This window comes from Euphorbia lathyris, chromosome 1 (genome assembly GCF_963576675.1).
Source record: "Euphorbia lathyris chromosome 1, ddEupLath1.1, whole genome shotgun sequence".
NCBI classification, from domain to species: Eukaryota; Viridiplantae; Streptophyta; class Magnoliopsida; order Malpighiales; family Euphorbiaceae; genus Euphorbia; species Euphorbia lathyris.
Window position 1 is genome coordinate 118,925,725 of NC_088910.1, and position 20,642 is coordinate 118,946,366.

General features: G+C 33.6%; 1 protein-coding gene across 2 annotated transcripts; it reads left to right on the forward strand.

The window, feature by feature from the left end:
* Positions 1-9,138: 9,138 nt before the first annotated feature.
* Positions 9,139-14,825, forward strand: LOC136210766 (intracellular protein transport protein USO1-like). 2 transcript variants are annotated; one of them, XM_066002164.1, is made up of 9 exons: positions 9,139-9,584; positions 9,907-10,107; positions 10,201-10,323; positions 10,448-10,485; positions 10,588-10,696; positions 10,809-13,052; positions 13,289-13,444; positions 13,910-14,046; positions 14,195-14,825. In XM_066002164.1, the coding sequence occupies exons 1-9, from the start codon at positions 9,507-9,509 to the stop codon at positions 14,442-14,444; spliced, it is 3,336 nt and encodes a 1,111-aa protein (XP_065858236.1). In that variant the 5' UTR covers positions 9,139-9,506; the 3' UTR covers positions 14,445-14,825. The 2 variants fall into 2 exon arrangements, with proteins under 2 accessions (XP_065858236.1, XP_065858237.1); XM_066002165.1 differs by having other exon boundaries at positions 9,140-9,584; positions 14,198-14,825.
* Positions 14,826-20,642: the final 5,817 nt, after the last annotated feature.

Genomic DNA, 20,642 nt, shown 5'->3' on the forward strand with positions numbered 1-20,642 from the left:
CTTAATATAATATATAATAGCTAATTCAATAATTTTTGTTGAATTTCTTACTACACATAAGCCTGCATTATGCTGATAATGACACGGCCTAATATTCTAATAATTAAGAGAATCCAATGGCGAAAAATTGAGTTTTGATTATTTGCTAATAAAATATTAAGTTTTCTACTTTCAATATTCTAAAATCTCTCTCTGCAGAAACCAACAAAAAAAAAAAAAAAAATTCTCATCATTTTCTTCTTCATTCTCTCCCCTTGTTCCGTCAATCTTTGTATTTTATTGACCTACTTTGAAGAGGACGAAGGATCTTCTTTCTTCCTCCTCACATCGGGTTAGATTTTTATATTTTTTTATTGCTTTTTATTCCGTATTCATATATTTCATCGGAACTCTTTATCCGTTTGATTGTATCTGCTCTTTATTATTCTGTCGTTTATGCTTTTTTCGGATTTAGCAAGAGCGGAAATGGTTTATCTTGTCCGTAGATCAATAAATCTACGCGGTTGCAACAAAAAAAGACTCAGATCCGAATGTTCGGAATGATTTAAAGGATGAAGTTTGGATTGAAGATGTCTTTCTACAGATTTGGATTAACGAGAAATATATTGTCATTTTGTGTTTTTTATCCCTTTTATGGGTTCTTTTTGCTCTTTGTAGTCATTTCTATCCCTTTGTGGATATTGTATTTGTTTTAGTCTGTAATCATATGAGGTTTTATTCCTTACATTTTGCTTGTTGTACTTGTTCATATTTTATTTAATGAAATTACAAGCATTTCTTAAAAAAGAATATTCAAAATTTTCACATTAAAAATAAAATAACCTTTTTTTTATTGTAATAATACTGCTAAACTAGATAATAATACTACTAATTATACATTTGGGTGAAGTAAATGACGAAATTAGTATGTTAACCACCCACAAAATAAAATGCAACGTATCAATTTAGAGCCCGTTTGATAAGTCTGTTTCTGTTTTTTTATTTGCTGTTGCTGATATGTATCATATATTAATTATTGGTTTTTAACTAAAAATAACTGTTTCAGAATTTTACCACATACTTTTTATTTTAAAATTAAAATATAAAAAATAGTTCAAGAAAAATAAAAACAAACCAACACTTAATCGATCTGTGAAAGCAAAGTAAGAATTTAATTTGTGTAAAATATAAAACATAAATTTGTCATTTTCTTCATGTTAAGAGCATGTCTCTAATTATTTATAATAAAAAAATGCCAATTTATGAATTTTCTTATTTAGAAACTTGTACAAGAAATTGACCCCTAATCTTAGCTGGATGACATGAAGGCGAATTAATATTCAAATCTTATTTTCATTTTATAATATTTAATTTTTTTTTTTCAAAATTTCACTATTTCTTACCACTGTACATTATTATAGGAAAAAATATTTTTACTCGAGTTATAAACGGAAAGGGTAGAACGGAGATCTGAAATGAAAATGAAAATGTGAATGAAATTTGGGAAAATTACACAAAAATTCATATTTTAAAAACTATTTATAATTATGAAAATCGTTTTTATGTATTTTATCATTATATGATTTTAAATTTTAAAATATCAGAATATCATAATTTTATTTCTATTTTTGTCAAATTTTCAGTTATTCAGTTGCAGGAAATAAAAACAGTTTTAAAAAAACCACCAAATATGACATTTAAATAAATTTGTTTGACATTTATTTAAGAGTCTGACACAGTTATAAATAAATTGTTAATTATGATCATTGTGTAATTTACCAATGGGTTGTTTATATGAAAATCATAAATGAAAAATTATTTATTGTTTTCTTAATATTGATAACTTAATTTCCAACGTATCAAAAGAGTGATTTTTTATCTTATAAAAGTCAAATTAATAAACTAATTGTTTAATTAAAATGGCAGCCGAAAAAAATGAGAGAAGGTGGTTTTCCTTAAAAGCCATAACATTTTTGAATTTGACATAATTGAAATAAATAATTGACAAAATTGTATATTAAATTTTAAACTTGAATTTTCGTGTAAATTTCCCAAGAGAAAATTACACAAAAATTCATATTCTAAAAACTATTTATAAGTATGTCAAGTCATAATTTTAGATTATGTCAAACTAGTAAAATCATTACTTTTAATATATTTTAAGGATTAGAATTTATAAATTAAAAGTCTAAAATATATTTTCTAGGGTTTATGATTTATGAATTGGAGTCTAGATTTTTTAAATTATAATGTAAAATCATAATATATAAAGAATAATGACATATTATGAATTAAGTTTGATAATATGATTTGATTGTAATTTTGTACTTAATTATGATATTGATGTATTTCACCCATGAAATTTTGGGCTCTAAACCCGTAGTATTTGAGCATATGAATTGAGAAAAAAAATTCTCTCCTTCATTTATTTTTATTTTGATTATAAAAATATCAAATTAATAAAAGATAACTAAAATATTTTAATTAAAGACAAATAGTATATATAATTTGTTTAAGTTAAAGTTATGATTAGATTTATTTTATATATTGATATATATAAGTTTTAATTATTTCAAAATCCTTACGGAGTCAAAGATTGGACTGAGACGGGAGGGACACTTTCCATCAATATTTTGATCTAACTTTAAGGATAAAAATATGGACATATCCATCTCGTACAATTATTTTCCTAGAAGTGATCGTCGAGGTAGATTATGATCGAGATAAAAAAAAAGTGCTTGTTTTGTTGATACCTAGATAAATATAAGTAATTTTTATCTAGTCAGTCATTCACTGATTAAGTGAATTTGGTCAGTCATCATTAGATTTAGGAGGTGTAAATCTAAACTCCGTGATGATTTAATCTTCACCATAAAATTTTAATAAACTTAGATTTTTGGTGACTAATCAAAATCATCTAGTCAACCACTCATCAAGTGAAAACCACTAAGATAGTCTTATTTATTACAGAATGTATCCCCTAAAATTATCTAGAAATTTAATAATACATTCGATAACAATTTTTTTTGATACGAAACCATGGAATGAGTCATCACAAAGAGTAGTACTAAGAAAGCTAGGAACTAAAAAATCAGTGAAAGGACTAGTATTGGAACGAGCGTGGCTAGCCATAACATGAGCCACACGGTTCACTAGCCTAGGAACGAAAGTCACGAAAAATCCCGGACGTTGAACTAGTAAACAACGAATATCCTCTACCACCACTCCTACCTCAGAACGATCCACATCACCAGAAGCAATCAAATCAGTAATAGTTTTTGCATCGGATTCAAACATTACATCACAAAACTCCAGCTCGATACACCACTCCATCGCCTTTCGGATAGCTTCCGCCTCAGCCAAAAGAGCAGAAGCTCGTCCAAACAGAAAGCTATTGTAACAGGCTAGAAACGTCCCAAGACTGTCTCGTAGAACATCACCAACACCTATTTCGCCACTATCCGCGAAAATAACAGCGTCTACGTTGCATTTGAGCCAACCTGTAGGCGGAGGCTGCCACCTAACTACCGTCTGACCAGTAGCAGCACCAGTACACGACCCAGACGGTGAACAAGCCATCAACCACTCCTCAAGCAGACGTCCTGCATTTCTAACAATAGATACAACATCCTCGCTCAACTCGAAACCCCAGATCATCGGATTCAATAACAATTTTTTCATCTTAAAATATAAGATTAGTAAATTTATTTACTTGGAATCATAAAGCTTTACACAAAATACCAACTTAAAATTTCTCTTATGAAGTGATTTTTTTTTGTTACATAACTGATCCTAAATCTTAGGCTTATTAGTTATTACATACATTAGCATGTTAAAACTTACACTAATTATTTAAATAGTAAAATAAATATATTTTATTATAAACAAATCAAATTTCAATCATAATATTTTTTTTGTTTGTGGGTTACTAAACCTAGCCACTAATTTATACTTCTAGCCCCTACAATTGAACGAACTACCCTTTGCACTAAATTTCAAAAAATCCAAAACCTCTCAAGAACCCTAAACTATTTTTGCTCAAATCCGGACAACATAGTGAACCGAATCATGGATGACGACAGAAGACGTAAAGAAAAAGATAAAGTGGTAAGATTCACCGCTTTATTTCGTTGATTTTGAGCTCGTAATGAATCTGTGGGTGTTTCTAAAAATTCGTCGGAATCGCATGTCGGGCGTATGAGTATCACGCCCGACCTGCGGTTCGGGCGTATGCGTATCACGCCCTACCAATGGTGAGGGCGTGATAGCCATATGCCCGCACCAACGGTAGGACGTGATACGCATATGCCCGAACCGCTGGGAGGGCGTGGTGCTCATACGCCCTCACCAACGGTAGGGCGTGATGCGCATACGCCCGAACCGCAGGTCGGGCGTGATACCCTTACGCCCACGTTGTTTTTTAATAAAAATATATATTATTTAAAATTTTAGTAATTTTAGTATAAATTTAGTATAGTATTAGCATGATTTTTTTACAATTTTATTAATTTAGGGTAATTTTATAAATTTAGTATAATTAAATTGATTAAAACTTTAGTATAATTTATTATAATTTTATAATTATAGTATATTTACAATTTTATTAATTTAGTAGTATTTTAGCAGAATTTTCTTAATTTAGTGTAATTTTTTATGTAGACGGAGCGACCTACTAGGGGTGGGAAATCCATTCCGTCATCTGCTCGTCGTCTAGATATGGACGGCGAGGATGATACACCACGACATACGAGATTACGTGGTATTGATATTTCCGGTCGTAGACGGAGAGGGGCTGCGACGGACCAGTTGAGGAGGGGATCGATTGTGCAGCAGCCCGATATTGATGGATCGGAGGGGGTGACCGATTATGATGATAGCGAGCCTGATAGCGATGGTTTTCAGGACACCCTGGATGTGGTAGCCGGGTAGTGCGATAGTCTGCAGTTGCACATGATCGCGAGGTTGAGGAGAGCGATGAGCAGCCGACTCTGGTGAGACAGCCGACCCAGCGCGTAGGAGGTCGTTTTGCGAGTAGAGGTATTTTTTAGTAATTTAGTATAATTTAGTATTATTTTAGTATAATTTAGTATATTTTAGTATATTAGTATAATTTAGTATATTTTAGTATATATTTTATAATTTTAGTATAATTTATTATAATTTTAGTATATTAGTATAATTTAGTATTTTTAGTATATATTAGTATTATTAGTATATTTTAGTATTATTTTAGTATAATTTTACAATTTTAGTATATATTAATATATTTTAATATATTTTAGTATAATTTAATATATTTTAGTATATTAGTATAATTTAGTATATTTTAGTATATATTCTATAATTTTAGTATAATTTATTATAATTTTGTATAATTTAGTAATATTTTAGTATAATTTAGTATAATTTTAGTATAATTTTACAGTTTTAGTATAATTTAGTATAGTTTTAGTATAATTTAGTATAATTTAGTATAGTAGTATAATTTAGTATATATTTTATAATTTTAGTATAATTTATTATAATTTTAGTATAATTTATTATAATTTTCAGGGACAAGCAAACGTCCCAAAGGTAGTGAGGACGAGAGCTGGCTAGTTACTGCACCGGTAGATGGTGGCCCCGTTGATGGTTCCGTGATTCCAAGTTTTCTAGGACATGTTGCCTCACGGATGTTGGGAGGAGAGATTCGGTCGTTTCTGACATGCTACAATAGATCATCATCATGCCGAGATTTGTGTCAGTGGTTTTCTGGTGCGTCACCCGAGGTAAGAATAATATATAGTGTCAACATTTATTGTAATTTGTATTTTTAACTATAACCATAAAAAACATTCAGTAATTGTATAAATTGTATATGTGTCATTTTACAGCTGAGGGAGATGATCGAGAGGACTGGTTTGTCTCGCCTTCCACAGACCATGTTTAAAAACCTCGACACTCCGCTATTGACTGCGTTCGTGGAGCGGTGGCAGTCCGACACGAACTCCTTCCACATGCCGTTCGGGGAGATGACTATCCAGCTGCATGATGTGTGGCAGATTCTTCGGATCCCGATCGACGGTCCGATGGTGTCCGAGTCTCCCCCTACTGACGGGCTTCATGCCGCATGATGATGTTTGGGGTGAGTCAGGCTGAGCTTCTGTTGCCGACCCGACATTTATGGGGTGGTGGAGGTGTATTTGTTGGGGCTGTACAGGGGCTTCTCACTGAGGGTAGGGATGACGCTACTCGGGCCACTGCGTGGATGTGGCTTATGCTTGGATCCACTCTATTTGTTGACAAGAGTGGAGATAGGATTAGACCAGCCCATCTTACTGAGGTTTACGGCGGTGTCAGCGGGGCAGCTGGATTATCATGGGGGTCTGCTACACTAGCCATGTTGTACCGACAGCTGGGGATAGCGAGCAGAGAAGACTGTTCAGGTATTTGCGGATGTTTGACCCTACTGCAGGCATGGATATACGAGTATTTTCCGGTATTCCGGCCGCATAGAGGAGCTCACTTGATCCCAGCTGACCATGCCCGTGCACTGAGATGGGAGGTCGGGGTACCAGGCAAGACGACCACCCGACTAGATACCATACGCGGGCAGCTGGACCGTATGACGGCGGCAGAGGTATTTTATAAAATTTTATAATTAATGTAAGTATTATTTATAGTATATTATTATTTTTTATTGACTATTATTTTTGTTTAGGTGACGTGGTTGACTTATGGTCCTGTCCCCGATGATGATCGGCTTCGAGTGTCATACGCCGGTTGGATACGGTGTAGAGACATCGTCGAGCCGTATATGCCCGATCGAGCGCTGCGATAGGTCGGATATACTCAGACTATCCCAGCTGAGCGTATTAGACCTGATAAAGCAGTACGACCATGGAGATCTATAGCGTATAAGTTCACGCATTCCTTAGTCACATTGAGGATACTTGGCGGAGATTTCCACGGGCTCGGTCCATTGATCGGGGCAGATGCCGACCAGTTGGATACGATCCAACTGCCTGTGATGCTGCTTATATGGACTGGTATAGGCGATATTCGCATCTCCATCTCCTTCATGCACCACAGGCTAGACCGGTACAGCATGCTCGCGCCAACAGCGAATTTGTAAGTTTATTATTATTTAATGTTATTATTTAGTATTAATTTATATGTGTTTAATTTTTATTATTTATTTATTAATTTTTTTTTGCAGTGGGTTAGCTGGTTGTGGCGTGTCACCCAACTATCGGCTACCCACCGATCTGACGAGGATGTTCCACGTATTAAGAGGGAGATGGATCAGTTTATGGATGCGTGGCGTCGGGCGAGCTGATTTTTTGTTTTAGACATTCATACATTTAAACACTTTTTGTTGTAGATATTAAATGTTTATTTTAATTTTTATGTTTATTAATTTTTTTTGTTAAGTATATTTATGTAGTTACGGGTTTAACGGCCTATTTACGGGATACAAAAGCTATTTTTTTTGCTCTCTCGACACACGGGCGTGTGTCTGTCACGCCTCACCGTGTGGTCGGGCGTGACAGCCCCATGCCTCACCGTGTGGTCGGACGTGCCACGTCCGACCACACGGTGAGGCGTGTAGATATCACGCCCGCCCACATGGTGAGACGTGGGGCTATCACGCCCGACCACACGATGAGGCGTGATACTCATACGCCCGCGTGTCGAGAGAGAAAAAAAAAGCTTTTTCCACCCCAAAACCCATGAAAAGGTAATTTCGTCCTTTCACGGGACTAGGGGTGGGAAATTGGGGCTGAGTTTAACAACACCCTATTTTTTTTATGAAAATCATAACATTTATTGAGAAATAAGAAATATGGTTAAAATAAGCATAATATAATAAATTAATCAGTCGATTGCAAAAAAAAAAAAAAAAAAACTGCATAGAAAAAATATTGGTTTTTTAAAGATAAAAATAGAAGAAAATAAAATAAAATCAATAGTGGAAATAATAAAATCAAAGGAGCTACATATTCATTTTAATTATATTTTTATTAATTTTTTGAGGTTTTTTTATTATTTAAACCAATAAACAACAAGTTTATATATAATAGAAAAACATAAATTGTCAAAAAAAAAAAAAAAAACATAAACTTTAGTAACTACTAACCATTTTATTAGCTATTAACTTTAGTAATCCTTAACTTATTTATTACATATTATATTTTAGTAACTTGATTGGAAAAAAATAAACTGCATGCGAAAAGTGTTGAATTTTTTTAGGATAAAAATAAAAAAAATGAAATAAATAGTGGAAATAATAAAATCAAATAAACTACATATTTACATTAATTATATTTACATATTTTTATTATTTTTTTTGTTATTTAAACTCATAAACAACAAACCTATATATACCATAAAAACATAAACTTTAATAACTATTAACTTATTTATTAGCTATTAACTTTAGTAATCCTTAACTTATTTATTACATATTAATTTTAATTTTAGTAACTCCACATATTAAAATATATTAAATATCTTTTCATAACCACTGAATCAAAATAACTAATTATTAAATTTTGAATTAAGCTTAACAAACAGTGTATTGTACGCGGTTTAAAATATTATTACGTAATTCACACGAGCAAATTAAAACATACTTCGATCTTGATCGTTTTACTTTTGCAATATCTGATTAATTGATTACATTTTAAAAAAGTTGAGGAAACTATAAGAATATTTTAAAGTTGATGAGTTATTAGGACATTTTAAAAATTTAACGGCGCAATTAAACTTTTTGAATAAGTTCAAGGACTAAATGATGTATTAATTTTTTCTTTAAAGAAATATATCTAACATTATGTATTTGGATTAACTTAAATTAATATTTTTTTTGAAAGGAACTTAAATTAATATTAGGAGTATAATTAATTTAAAAAACAAGACAACTTCTGTTAGAAGTAAAATGACATGTATATCAAAAAAAAAAAAGAAAAAAAAACTTACTGTTCCCTTGACTCAAAGCAAAGCTCTGCCTCTACCTACTAATAATACTTTTTAATTAAATATAATAACATTAGAACTTTTATGAATAATTAAAATTGATTATTAAAAAAAAGGTGGAATTTCTCTTTTATTAAATTCAATTTCATTTTATTTATATTTATATTTTCTTAATTTTAATATAATATATGTGTCATCACTCTCAGCTGATATACTGTTACAAAGAGACAGATACTCACAGAAAGAAATTGGAGCTTCTCTTCTCATCATCAGATCTGCTAAGTTCATCATTTTCTTACCTTCTTCACTCCTTTCTTCACCGAGTTCCTGATTCGCATCCTCAGTCGAGTCGGCTCATTTTTGTCCTTTCTTTGACATTCATTTCTTGGATTTCCATATACTGGTGTAGACTCTGCCTTTGCCTTTGCATTTCCAGATGGACACTGGGGATTGATGTTTTTTTTCCATCACATTTGATGCACCGATCGGTTGGATGGTGAATTCCGCACTCTTTTTGCCGGAGCTCCGGTGAATGACTGCATTTTCAGGAGAATTCGCCTTGGGTGAGAATGTTCAGGTCTGCGAGATGGAGGAGCGAGAAGAGCAAGATCAAGTCTGTGTTCAAGTTGCAGTTCCATGCAACTCAGGTACTCTCTTGCATTCTCACTTTTTTATATACAGGTTGACATTTAGCATCGTCCTACCTAGGTCCTTTTTGGATGTTAAGAAAATGTGGGAAAATTTGAGAATTCAGGATTTTAGGTTCTAAATTGAAAATTTAATTGCTTAATGAGGCAACCAGAACTTGCATTACTTAGGGCATTCCATGGCTATTCATTCGGTTTCGGTCATAGTTCTTCCATAATTTCATTTTTCTTTTTCTTTTCTAAGGATTTTCTTTTTTGAAGAGAAACTATTGTTGTTAATTCCAGTGAGTAATGAGATTTGTTTTGGTGATTTTGAATACAGGTATCACAACTGAACGTGGATGCATTGATGATATCTGTGGTCCCTGGGGATGTGGGAAAGCCAACAGCTAAATTAGAGAAGGGTATAATCCGAGAAGGGAGCTGTCGATGGGAATCCCCAATCTATGAAACCGTGAAATTCACTCAGGACGCAAGAACAGCGAAGATCAATGAGCGTCTATACCATTTCATTGTCTCAACCGTAAGAAATCTTTCTATTAATATTATGAATCGAATTCTGCTACTCCTTGTTAAGCATCTCATGGTGTAATTGGGTCTTATCGGCTTGTTCTAGGGATCATCAAAAATCAATTTGATTGGGGAGGTTTCAATTGATCTTGCTACTTACGCAGAGGCTACAAAAGCTTCCACTGTTTCTCTTCCCCTGAAGAATTCAAAATCTAATGCGGTTTTACATGTGAGTCAAGTCTCTCTCTCTCTAGAATTTATACTGGTCACAGATATAAATCTCAGAATTTAATGGTGAGTATTCAAATTTAGTTGAATTATGGAATTTAATTTCAGCTATTGCTTTTTAATAGATTTCAATTCAGAGGCTGCAAGGGAACACCAACCAAAGGTAACAGTAATGCCGTTGTTATTCCGGTAGCTTCCTTTTGTTTTTCTGAAGTTCTTCTGATTGATTATAACTGTGGTTTTGGCCTTTTTGATGGCGTTGCAGAGTTGTGGAGGAAACAGAGGATGCAAACATCAAAACCCATAATACAACCCTAAATACCCTTTTAAGCAATAGTGATGTAGACGAAGGAATTAGGAGCAAATCCAATGAGGTAAGTTTCCAACATTGTACTTGAATCTCTGGTTGCATGATTGAGGAAATTTAATATAAATAGATAGATTCTCATATTCCGGCAACCCTGTGGTGAATCTCTTCTGTTACAGGTTCGACGCCTTAATGATGCTAACCACAATGCTGAATTAAATGGTGCCCGCAGAATATCTAGTGGATCTGACATTACAATGTCAAGTTCTGATAGCAGCTCTGGGCTCAATACCCCACGCGAAATCCGATTGAGAAATAGTATCCTACAGGACCCAACCAACTTCTTATCATCTCAGAGCCATGCCTCAACTCCTCATAAAGCAACTGCAGATGCCTCAGTAACGGTTTATGAAGGGCATCATCAGCAATCACAATGGGAGTGGTCAGCTGATTCTGATCACGGAATTAGTACTGATGACTCGGTACATGGTTCTCAGGGAACTCTTACATTAGAAAGGTCCCAAGGCACTTCAGATGTTGAAATTGAAAAGATGAAGGCTGAAATGGTGGCTTTGGCGAGACAAGCAGAGTTGTCGGAGTTGGAATTGCAGACTCTCAGAAAGCAAATTGTAAAAGAGAGCAAAAGGGGACAGGATCTCTTAAGAGAAATTGCAGGCTTGAAGGGGGAGAGAGATTCATTCAAGGCAGAATGTGAAAAACTCAAAGCTTTTCAGAAACGTGTAGAGGATGCAAAAAGCAAAAACAGGTCACACTTTGAAGGTGGGGATCCACAGATTTTTCTTGATGAAATCAGACAAGAACTTAATCATGAGAAGGACCTGAACGCTAATCTTCGATTGCAGCTGCAGAAGACCCAGGAATCAAATGCTGAGCTTATATTAGCTGTACAAGACCTTGAAGAAATGTTGGAGCGGAAAAATAGAGAAGTATTTGATTCTTCCAAAGTATCAGGATCCTCTGACATGTTCAGAAGCGAGACTGATGATGATGAAGAGCAAAAGGCACTGGAAGAGATCGTTAAGGAGCACAGAGGCGCTAAAGAAACATACGTGCTAGAGCAAAAAGTCATTGATCTCAACAATGAGATAGAGATGTATAGGAGAGAAAAGGATGAGCTAGAGATGCAAGTGGAGCAGCTTGCCCTTGACTATGAGATATTGAAACAGGAGAACCATGACATGTCGTATAAATTAGAGCAAAGTCAACTGCAAGAACAGCTGAAGATGCAGTATGAATGCTCCTCTTCCTTTGACAACATGAATGAACTAGAAGCCCAGATTGAGAGCTTGGAAAATGATCTCAAGAAGCAGTGCACAGAACATTCTGATTCTTTGGTGATTATAGGCGAACTTGAAAACCATATTAAGAGCTTGGAGGATGAACTCGAGAAACAAGCTCAAAGATTTGAAGCTGATCTAGAAGCTGTAACTAATGCAAAGATTGAGCAGGAGAAAAAAGCCATCCAAGCAGAGGAAGCTTTACGGAAGACAAGATGGAAAAATGCTAATACAGCTGAGAAGCTACAAGAGGAAGTGAAAAGGCTTTCTGTCCAAATGGCCTCTACATTTGAAGTGAATGAAAAGGTGGCTATGAAAGCAATAGCAGAAGCTGATGAACTACAAATCCTTAAAAGTCAACTAGAACAAATGCTTCATAAAGCTAATGAAGAGCTCCGAACAGTTAGGGATGATTATGGGGCTAAACTCAATGGCCTTACTAACCAATTAAATTTGAAGATGGAACAGATAGAACAGCTCTTGGTAGAAATTGATGACAAATCAAAGCAACTGGAACATCAAAAGAAGCATAATGAAGAACTTGCTGGATCCTACTCCGAGGAAACCCTCCGGCTGAAATCCGAGCTTGAAAAACATACAATTGAAAGCAGTGTTCTTTCTGAACTAACAGAACAGAGAGAAAACATGAGAGCTGAATTGCAGCAGCTGAAGGTATCACTTGAGCACAATGAAGAGCTGGTGCAAAAAGGAAATGTAGAAAGAAATGAACTGGTCAGTGCACTTGCTTTAGTGAAGAAGGAAGCAGAGAAGTTGATGGAGGAGTTAAGTAGAATGACATCTCTCAAGGATGAGAAGGAGATAGCAATGGAAATCTTACAGACAGAGGTGAATGCGCTGAAAGCTCAGTGTCAGGACTTGAAACATTCCCTTTGTGAGGATGAGTTGGATAAAGAAAAACTTAGAAAGCAAGTATTTCAGTTGAAGGGTGACCTCAAGAAGAAGGATGATACTATCTCCAGCATTGAGAAGAAGCTCAAAGAAAGCAACAGACGCACGACACTTTCTGATAGCACAAAAACTTCTCCGAGAAACAACAAGTCTGCTCCAGTTCTTCATGGTTCTAAAGAGGCTTCAAATCTGAGGGAGAAGATAAAATTGCTCGAGGTAAATCCATAACTGCAATTGCAAGTAAATTAAGGAGAGTGAACGTTAGCATATCTGGAAACAAATATACATAGAAGAATAACGTCCTCTACTTGTGTTTATATTAGATTCGTAGTTTCTCTGGTTCATTTTAACAATCTTTGATGTTTTTCAGTTATGTATAATTGAATTCTTAAAATGCACTTGCAGCAAACATTATGATCATGTACTCACTATGCTATGCTTTTGTTGGACAGGGACAAATAATATTAAAGGAAACATCTCTAGAAAACTCAGCAAATTCATTTTTGGAGAAGGAAAGGGATCTTCTAGATAAAATTGAAGAGTTAGAAAAACAAGTGGAAGAGCTCAATCAGAAAAGTACAATGTTCAGTGACAACCCATGCCAAAAGGTTTCAATGATTTATAAATTACGCATCATAACTGAAAAATATGTCTTTTAGTATTCATGACCAGTGTTACTACAGAAGGGCCTCCATTGAATTGCCTGTTTTGAGTGATTGTCCACTATATTACTATATAACTTCGAATATTTAGCAGTATCTATTAAACTTGAAACAGGACTCGAGGAACAGGCTTGGTGGAATTTCATCCATTTTTTTCCTGTTTTTCAATATATTACTATATAACTTCGAATATTTAGCAGTATCTATTAAACTTGAAACAGGACTCGAGGAACAGGCTTGGTGGAATTTCATCCATTTTTTTCCTGTTTTTCAAGCTGCTTCTTCTTTTCTTTGTTTCCCCCCCTTTTATACTTTGTATCAGTTACCTGTGTAGATTTACGGGTTTATAGTGCTTCTGAATACAATTGTTCGTTTTATCATCACTTTGTGATCAAATTAATCTTTGTGCAGTTCCATGAAGACTCAATTTCAAATGGCATTACATCAGATGGTTGTTTAGCTGAAGATACAAGAAGCACAGATGTCAATCTGAGCAGTATGGCACAGGTGCCAAAACAAAATGGAAATGCAAAAGCATTACTCAACAGGTATGGTTTTTCTGAGGAAAAAATCAAAGTTATATAAGTTAGTCTTTTTCTAGCTATCATCCTTTATTCCAGAACCTCATTGAGGACATTGACATGGTGGTTGTTGCAACTTATCTAACTTCAATCCCTTCTTCTGTGCTGTTTCTAGCAGTGATCAGATTATATCAGAGCAAGAAGAGAAAGAGAAAACTCGCGCGGTTGGCAATGGATATTGCAACAACAATAAATTATTGAGTGAACTAGAATCATTCAAAGAAAAAAATGAATTGATGGAAAACGAACTGAAGGAAATGCAAGAGAGATATTCAGAAATTAGTCTCAAGTTGGCAGAGGTAGAAGGTGAAAGACAACAGCTTGTTATGACCGTACGGAACCTAAAGAACTCCAAGAAGAGCTAATGATTTATTTTCCTGCTATACTGAAACATCTATGCTGTGTATAGCTCGAGCGTCCGGGAGTACAGACACGGAAACTGTCCATGTGAAAGTTCGATCAGAGTGATATGAATTTGTACAAAATCAATACAAAGTTAGTAGCAATCAAAATGTAGGTAAGCTTTCTTCAATTCATGTTCTTTTCTTTTTTTATTCTTTCATAGCTTGTCATATATCTAATGGTTTTGCCTTAGTACTTTCTTTTTTTTAAGTTAAAAACATTGCAGAGTATGAGTTCTGTTTGCATACAGGATGTTAGTGATTGTACAATATATCTTAACATGAATAAGAATTTTTCTTTCCTGGGTAAACAATACATAAACTTTTAGCTTGTGCTTCAATGAATTCCGCTTTTCTATTTGTCAAATGATAGTCTCAGTGACGGATCCAGGATTTCACTAACAAAGCTCCCTACCCCTGAATCCGTCCCTGCTCACTCTACAAGGTTTCCGGTCCAACTTTGCATGCATATAATTATTCCTCATCTGCTATGGAGCTGTTGGCATCATGTCTTTATGTTTTTTTTTTTATGAAACGTGACAGGTCATTCATATTACTTCGTGTACAATTGACAGAACTTGATGGAGTAATATGAATAAAGTGTCACGTTCTATATTGATGCGTGGATGTTAAATTGATACTCTTTGAAAACCTTAAGGGTCCGTTTGTTTCACCTTCTCCTGTTTGCTGCTACTGTTTGCTGTTTCCGATAGATAGCAGATATTAGTTAATTTTTCTGTAAAAAAGCAGCTGTTTCGAATTTCTCCTAAACGTATTTTATCTTCTGTTCTGTTGAGACCCGCGAAGCCAACCTTGAAGCATATCTTGGTACCTTATATTTTTTTTTATTTAACTGTGAGATATTTTGTTTGTCGTTTTTTAATTACTCTCACTTACTTATGTCATGGTGCAATGCAAGTCACAGCAGGATAATATCTTTTAACGGTTTTTGTTTTTGCTTACTCTTCTTGCTGTTTACATAATTAATAGAAGTAGTTATAAGAACAACTTTTTTGACGTCCAAAGTTATATATATATATATATTTTCAGAATTATTATATATTATGATCCCACCACGTTATCTATATATATGTCAAGCTAATAATAATATAATGTCATATTATTATTTTTTAGTTACAATGTCATATTACATTAAATTATGGACTACATGACATCAAATTAGTAATTTGGTGTACGAGATGACACATATACTAAAATTTAAAATTTTTTAAAAGCAAATATTGCATCAATGTGAATATTTGTAATAGTTTGAGGGTTTAAAGAAAAATAATAAAACAATATGACTCGACAGTAAAAAGAAAGAGACATTTCAGGGGCAGAGTGGTAATTTTTGCATATGAAAAATGGACAACTCGTAGTCTGAAATGTAAGCCAAGTTTTTCTTTGTGTGACAACAAACATTCTGAAGTGAAGAAAATTATTGGAGATAACGAAGATCCTGAAAAAGCTGCATAAGATATTGATGTCCCATTTCCAACAAATTATCGAACAATTATTATTAATATCATTATTAATTTATGGTGCTAACAACTTTTGGTCCTACATTTTTAATATTTTTCGAACAAACCTCATGATCTGATAATGAAGGAGAATCACTTAATCAGATACTCATACATTTATATTTAAATTATACTTATATATAGCTGTTGGGGGTGATAATTAGCGGGGATAGGGATGGGAAATCAACGAAATATTAGGGGAAATGGGCGGAAGATATTTTGCCTCCGAAGCTGAAACGGGATGAAGATCGGGGTACTATTCCTGAACTCTAAGGGTACGTTTGGTAAGACGTAATGGACTTTGTAATGGAATGCCCGTTACATCAAAAGCCCATTACTATGTTTGGATGCACTCTATAGTTTTATTGGAATGTAATGGGAATTTCATGACTTTAATTTTCTTCAATAAGTTCTGTAATGAGGATTACCAAAAAAATCAATAGGAATTCTCATTACATTCCAATATGTATTCCTAATTCCTTCAATCTAACATTTTCATTTCCTCCATTTTTTACATCACATTATTATTAATTTTTTATTATTACTATTGTTATATATATTTATAAGAGTAAATAGAAATTTATGATTATACATAGCAAAACAAACATGATAATTAGGGGTGTGCATCGGTTCGGTTTAAACCGCATACCGAACTGAGTGAATTCAGTTTTTCGGTTCGGTTTTTTTAACAATTCAGTTCGACATCGATTTTAATTTTAAGTTTATTTCGGTATTCGATTCGGTTCGTTTAGGTTTGACAGAAAATGTAAAAAAACGAACCGCACCGAATTACACATATTTTACATTTATATAGTGATTTTTATTTGTTATTTGTTATTTTTAACTTAATTCGGTTTGTTCGGTTTAAACCGAACCGAACCGCATATTTCGATTCGGTTTTAATTCGGTTTTACCTATTACTCGGTTCGGTGTCGGTATGAATTATTTTGATCATTTTGGTATTCAGTTTTTTCGGCTCGGTTCGGTTTTGCACCGATGCACACCCCTAATGATAATATAATGGTAATTACATTACATCAATTGTAAAATTTTACTAACCAAACATGGTAATGTAATGGTTATTCCATTCCATTACATTACAACATTGATTACATTACAATCTTGATTACATTACATTGCATTACAGCGTACCAAACACATCCTAAGGATCTCCGTATTGTCATCTCCGAAAAATCGTACTTCATATATAAGTATAAATTATTTATATTATGTATAATTTTAATTATATAATAGCTTATGTTATGTATATCAATAACTTAGTACTATTAAGTATTAAGAATTATGGTGAAGCTTTTAGCCTAGTGGTTGAGAGTATACCTATGAGTAGGGAGGTCATGAGTTCGAATCACATCCAGATGGGGTGAGGATTTTTCAGGCGCATTGTGCGCAACTTTAAAATTGAAAAATTCTAAATAAGTGAATGTTTAAAGAGATAAAGCTCTGAAAATAATAATTTTGGAAAATATAAAATTTGATTTCACAGTAAATGTGGTATTAAACAACTTTAATTCTTTGAATTTTCAATTTTACGGTCGTTAACGGTTATTTTTATAGTGTCAAACTAAACGGTCATCGTTTTTAGTAAAACGAAAACCTTAGTCTTCATTTGAATAATTTTTTTTTTTACAAATACCAATTTGACAAAACGTGAAGGTACGGAGTTCTTTTTAGACTTTACCGTAAATATTAGGATAGAAACTTTAGCATATTGATGAATGTTAAGGTTAAAATTAATTGTTTCTCAACTTGATGAATATTATGGTAGTCTTTGTAGAAATTGATTATTGATGAAGGTTTTCATAGGCGAACGCATGATATAGTCATGGAGTCAAAATTTTAATTTTTCTTTTTCACATCTAATAAAGAAAACAAAATATATTATATTACTAATAATGTATTAAAAAGGAGACCGTCGCTCTTTGAAGCCATGAAAATCATCACTAAGTGAATCTATATTAAAACTAGGGTTAAGGTGTAAAAATACCCCTAACGTTTTGGGCCAGGAGCAATTTTACCCCTAACGTCTAAAATGATGCAATTTTACCCCTAACGTTTGAAGCCAAGAGCAATTTTACCCCTAACGTTGATAAATTGGATCAATTTCAGAAATAATTCATCAAACTGTCTTCTCGGTCATGAATCTTATCATCTACACTTCACATGTGCGTCATTTTATCAGTAACAAATCATAAACATATGTTGGGATGTGAAAAAAATAAAAAAAATTAAAAATATATTGTCTTTTGTACGAATTAGACAAAAAAATTCAAAAAAATTCACTGAATTTATAAATATTAATCTCCAATTCTATTATTAAATTATAAAAAACATGAAATCTTTTTTTTAAGAATGAATTGATATGCAATTGGTACAAAATAATGAATAAAAATATATGTGTTTTATAATAGTGTCTGAAATTGACCCAAATTACTAACGTTAGAGGTAAAATTGCTCTTGGCTACAAACGTTAAGGGCAAAATTGCACCATTTTAAATGTTAGGGGTAAAATTACTCCTAACCCAAAACGTTAGGGGTATTTTTGCACCTTAACCCTTAAAACTATCAAACAATTTATGAGATAATCATTTTGAAAAATTCCACAATTTATAGATAACATAATCTAATATTATACAAAATAAATAGACCATCTACTGGAAGTCACCATCCAAGCTTACTCATACACATCTCTTATAAGGTTGTTTCAAGTCTCATTAGTAAAATTTATAAGAAAACACATAAGCAATAAAAAAGAAGCATATAAATACATACTAATTGCAACTTGCAAAATAATATATTCATATTATATCATTCATCTAATGATTTCCATTAAATTTTGAACTTAAATTCGATTAAAACATGGTTAAATCCAAATGTATTTGGAACAATTAAAAAGCAATTTGAAAATAAGAGGTAGAATTGACCTTTACTTGTTAAAAACTTGTTTGCATGTTGATTGTGCGAGTAGTTGAGAGAAATGATTGTTAATTTTCAAAATAAGAGGTAAAATGTAGTGTGAAACCAAAAATTGAGGTTGATTTTGTAAGGAGGGGCAAAATTAAGGAAAGAGATGAAAGGAGTGAGGGAGTCATAGCGCTGATTGCCCCATGCAGTTGCACTTTGTGTAGTTTAGTTTTTTTTTTTTTTTTTTGAAGCATTGTGTAGTTTAGTTCTTAGGATTTGAATTTTGAAATTTCTTAGCGTGTTGTCGTTACCCGGGTGTAGGAAGTGAAGAGTTTATTTTAAATTAAATAACCCCTTTAATCAAAGTTTTTCGAGCGTCACGCTTATATAATGATGATGTTAAATCCGTCAATCTGGTTTCCTAGGCTTAAAAGCCTGTAAAATGGAGAGGTGTGAAGTTAAATCTTTCCTCCCCACTTTATTGTCTTCCATGTTTTCTAGAGTTCTTTTTATTTCTGTGAGAGTTTTAGTCCTCTTTGTTTAACACTAAATGACTTAACCATTTTCTTTTTTCTCTTTCTTTTGGTGTATGGAACCCTATTAAATATCTACTCTTAGCGACACAGAAATCATGACTATTTCGAAGCCAACTCCTTTTAAGCAATCCAACCCAAAGTCTGGGAACAACCTCTGCGATATGAAGAAGTTGTGGCTTTGGTTGATAAATACCCCGACCTTTAAAATATGGAGGTCCAACCTAAAGGTCTGGGAATAACCCTCTACTATGATGTAAAAAACTTGTGGCGTTGGTTGATAAATACCTTGATCCTTAAAATATAGAGGTTGTCTTTCTATCAAAATACCATTGCACCGACTCTAGACTAGAGGGCTATATAAGCCTCTTCCTTCAGCTCTATAGTGGGGCATGGGGTTTACTCTCGCATCTAGAATCATGGGTGTTCTTCAAGAGTTTAACTTAAACTATTGTCAGATGCTTGGGTGGAGTTGATGGCCTATGTGAAGAACCAATAAACGATGATTGTTCACTCTAAGTGACACATCACCTCTTTAAGACAGATGATAGAGACCCCATACATATGAGTCATAAATCATAAGACTGTTGCACACTCAAAAAGCAACATGTCATGATGGAAGCTTCTCTATCGGCCATGCCGGAGCAAAACCAACATAAAAAAGGGTTCAGATGTCATATGTTCTCATGAACATGACCATCAAACTTGTCATCCTCAAAAATCATTTTCTTATACATGGTTAATCTTCTAACAACACTCGTGATGCTAAATTGTGCTTAACATATTTTGCTTGTCCAAGGCATCGAAACCCGAGATATCTCAAAAGTGACTAAGTGGGGGACGGCATGTGCATACAAATCTTTTTGATCTCCATGATGTGTATTAACCTTGACATGTAGGTTTGATCAAGGGAGTATCCGTTCGAAATGACAAGTCAAAATTCCAAAAAAACGAACAAAATGAAAATTAAGAAAATTTCTACTTAAGACCGACTGATCTTAATTTCTTTAACTAACAAGGTTGATTCTAAAATATCTTGGTGGCACATGAACAACACATGACACATCATCACCAACCCTTGTGTACAACAAAGCCGATTGATTCTAATAATAAGAAAGAAGTCATTCCTCACCATGCTTTCAATTATTGAGGTTCAAATCCACCATTTTCACTATAAATAAGGTCCA

What these genes read in the sequence shown, in the direction of transcription:
- LOC136210766 (XM_066002164.1), top strand. Translation starts at nt 9,507, where the DNA reads ATGTTCAGGTCTGCGAGATGGAGGAGCGAGAAGAGCAAGATCAAGTCT. An exon ending in TGCAGTTCCATGCAACTCAG is followed by an intron (nt 9,585 to 9,906) that starts GTACTCTCTTGC and finishes TTTTGAATACAG; the next exon opens with GTATCACAACTGAACGTGGA. An exon ending in GCAAAAGCATTACTCAACAG is followed by an intron (nt 14,047 to 14,194) that starts GTATGGTTTTTC and finishes TGCTGTTTCTAG; the next exon opens with CAGTGATCAGATTATATCAG.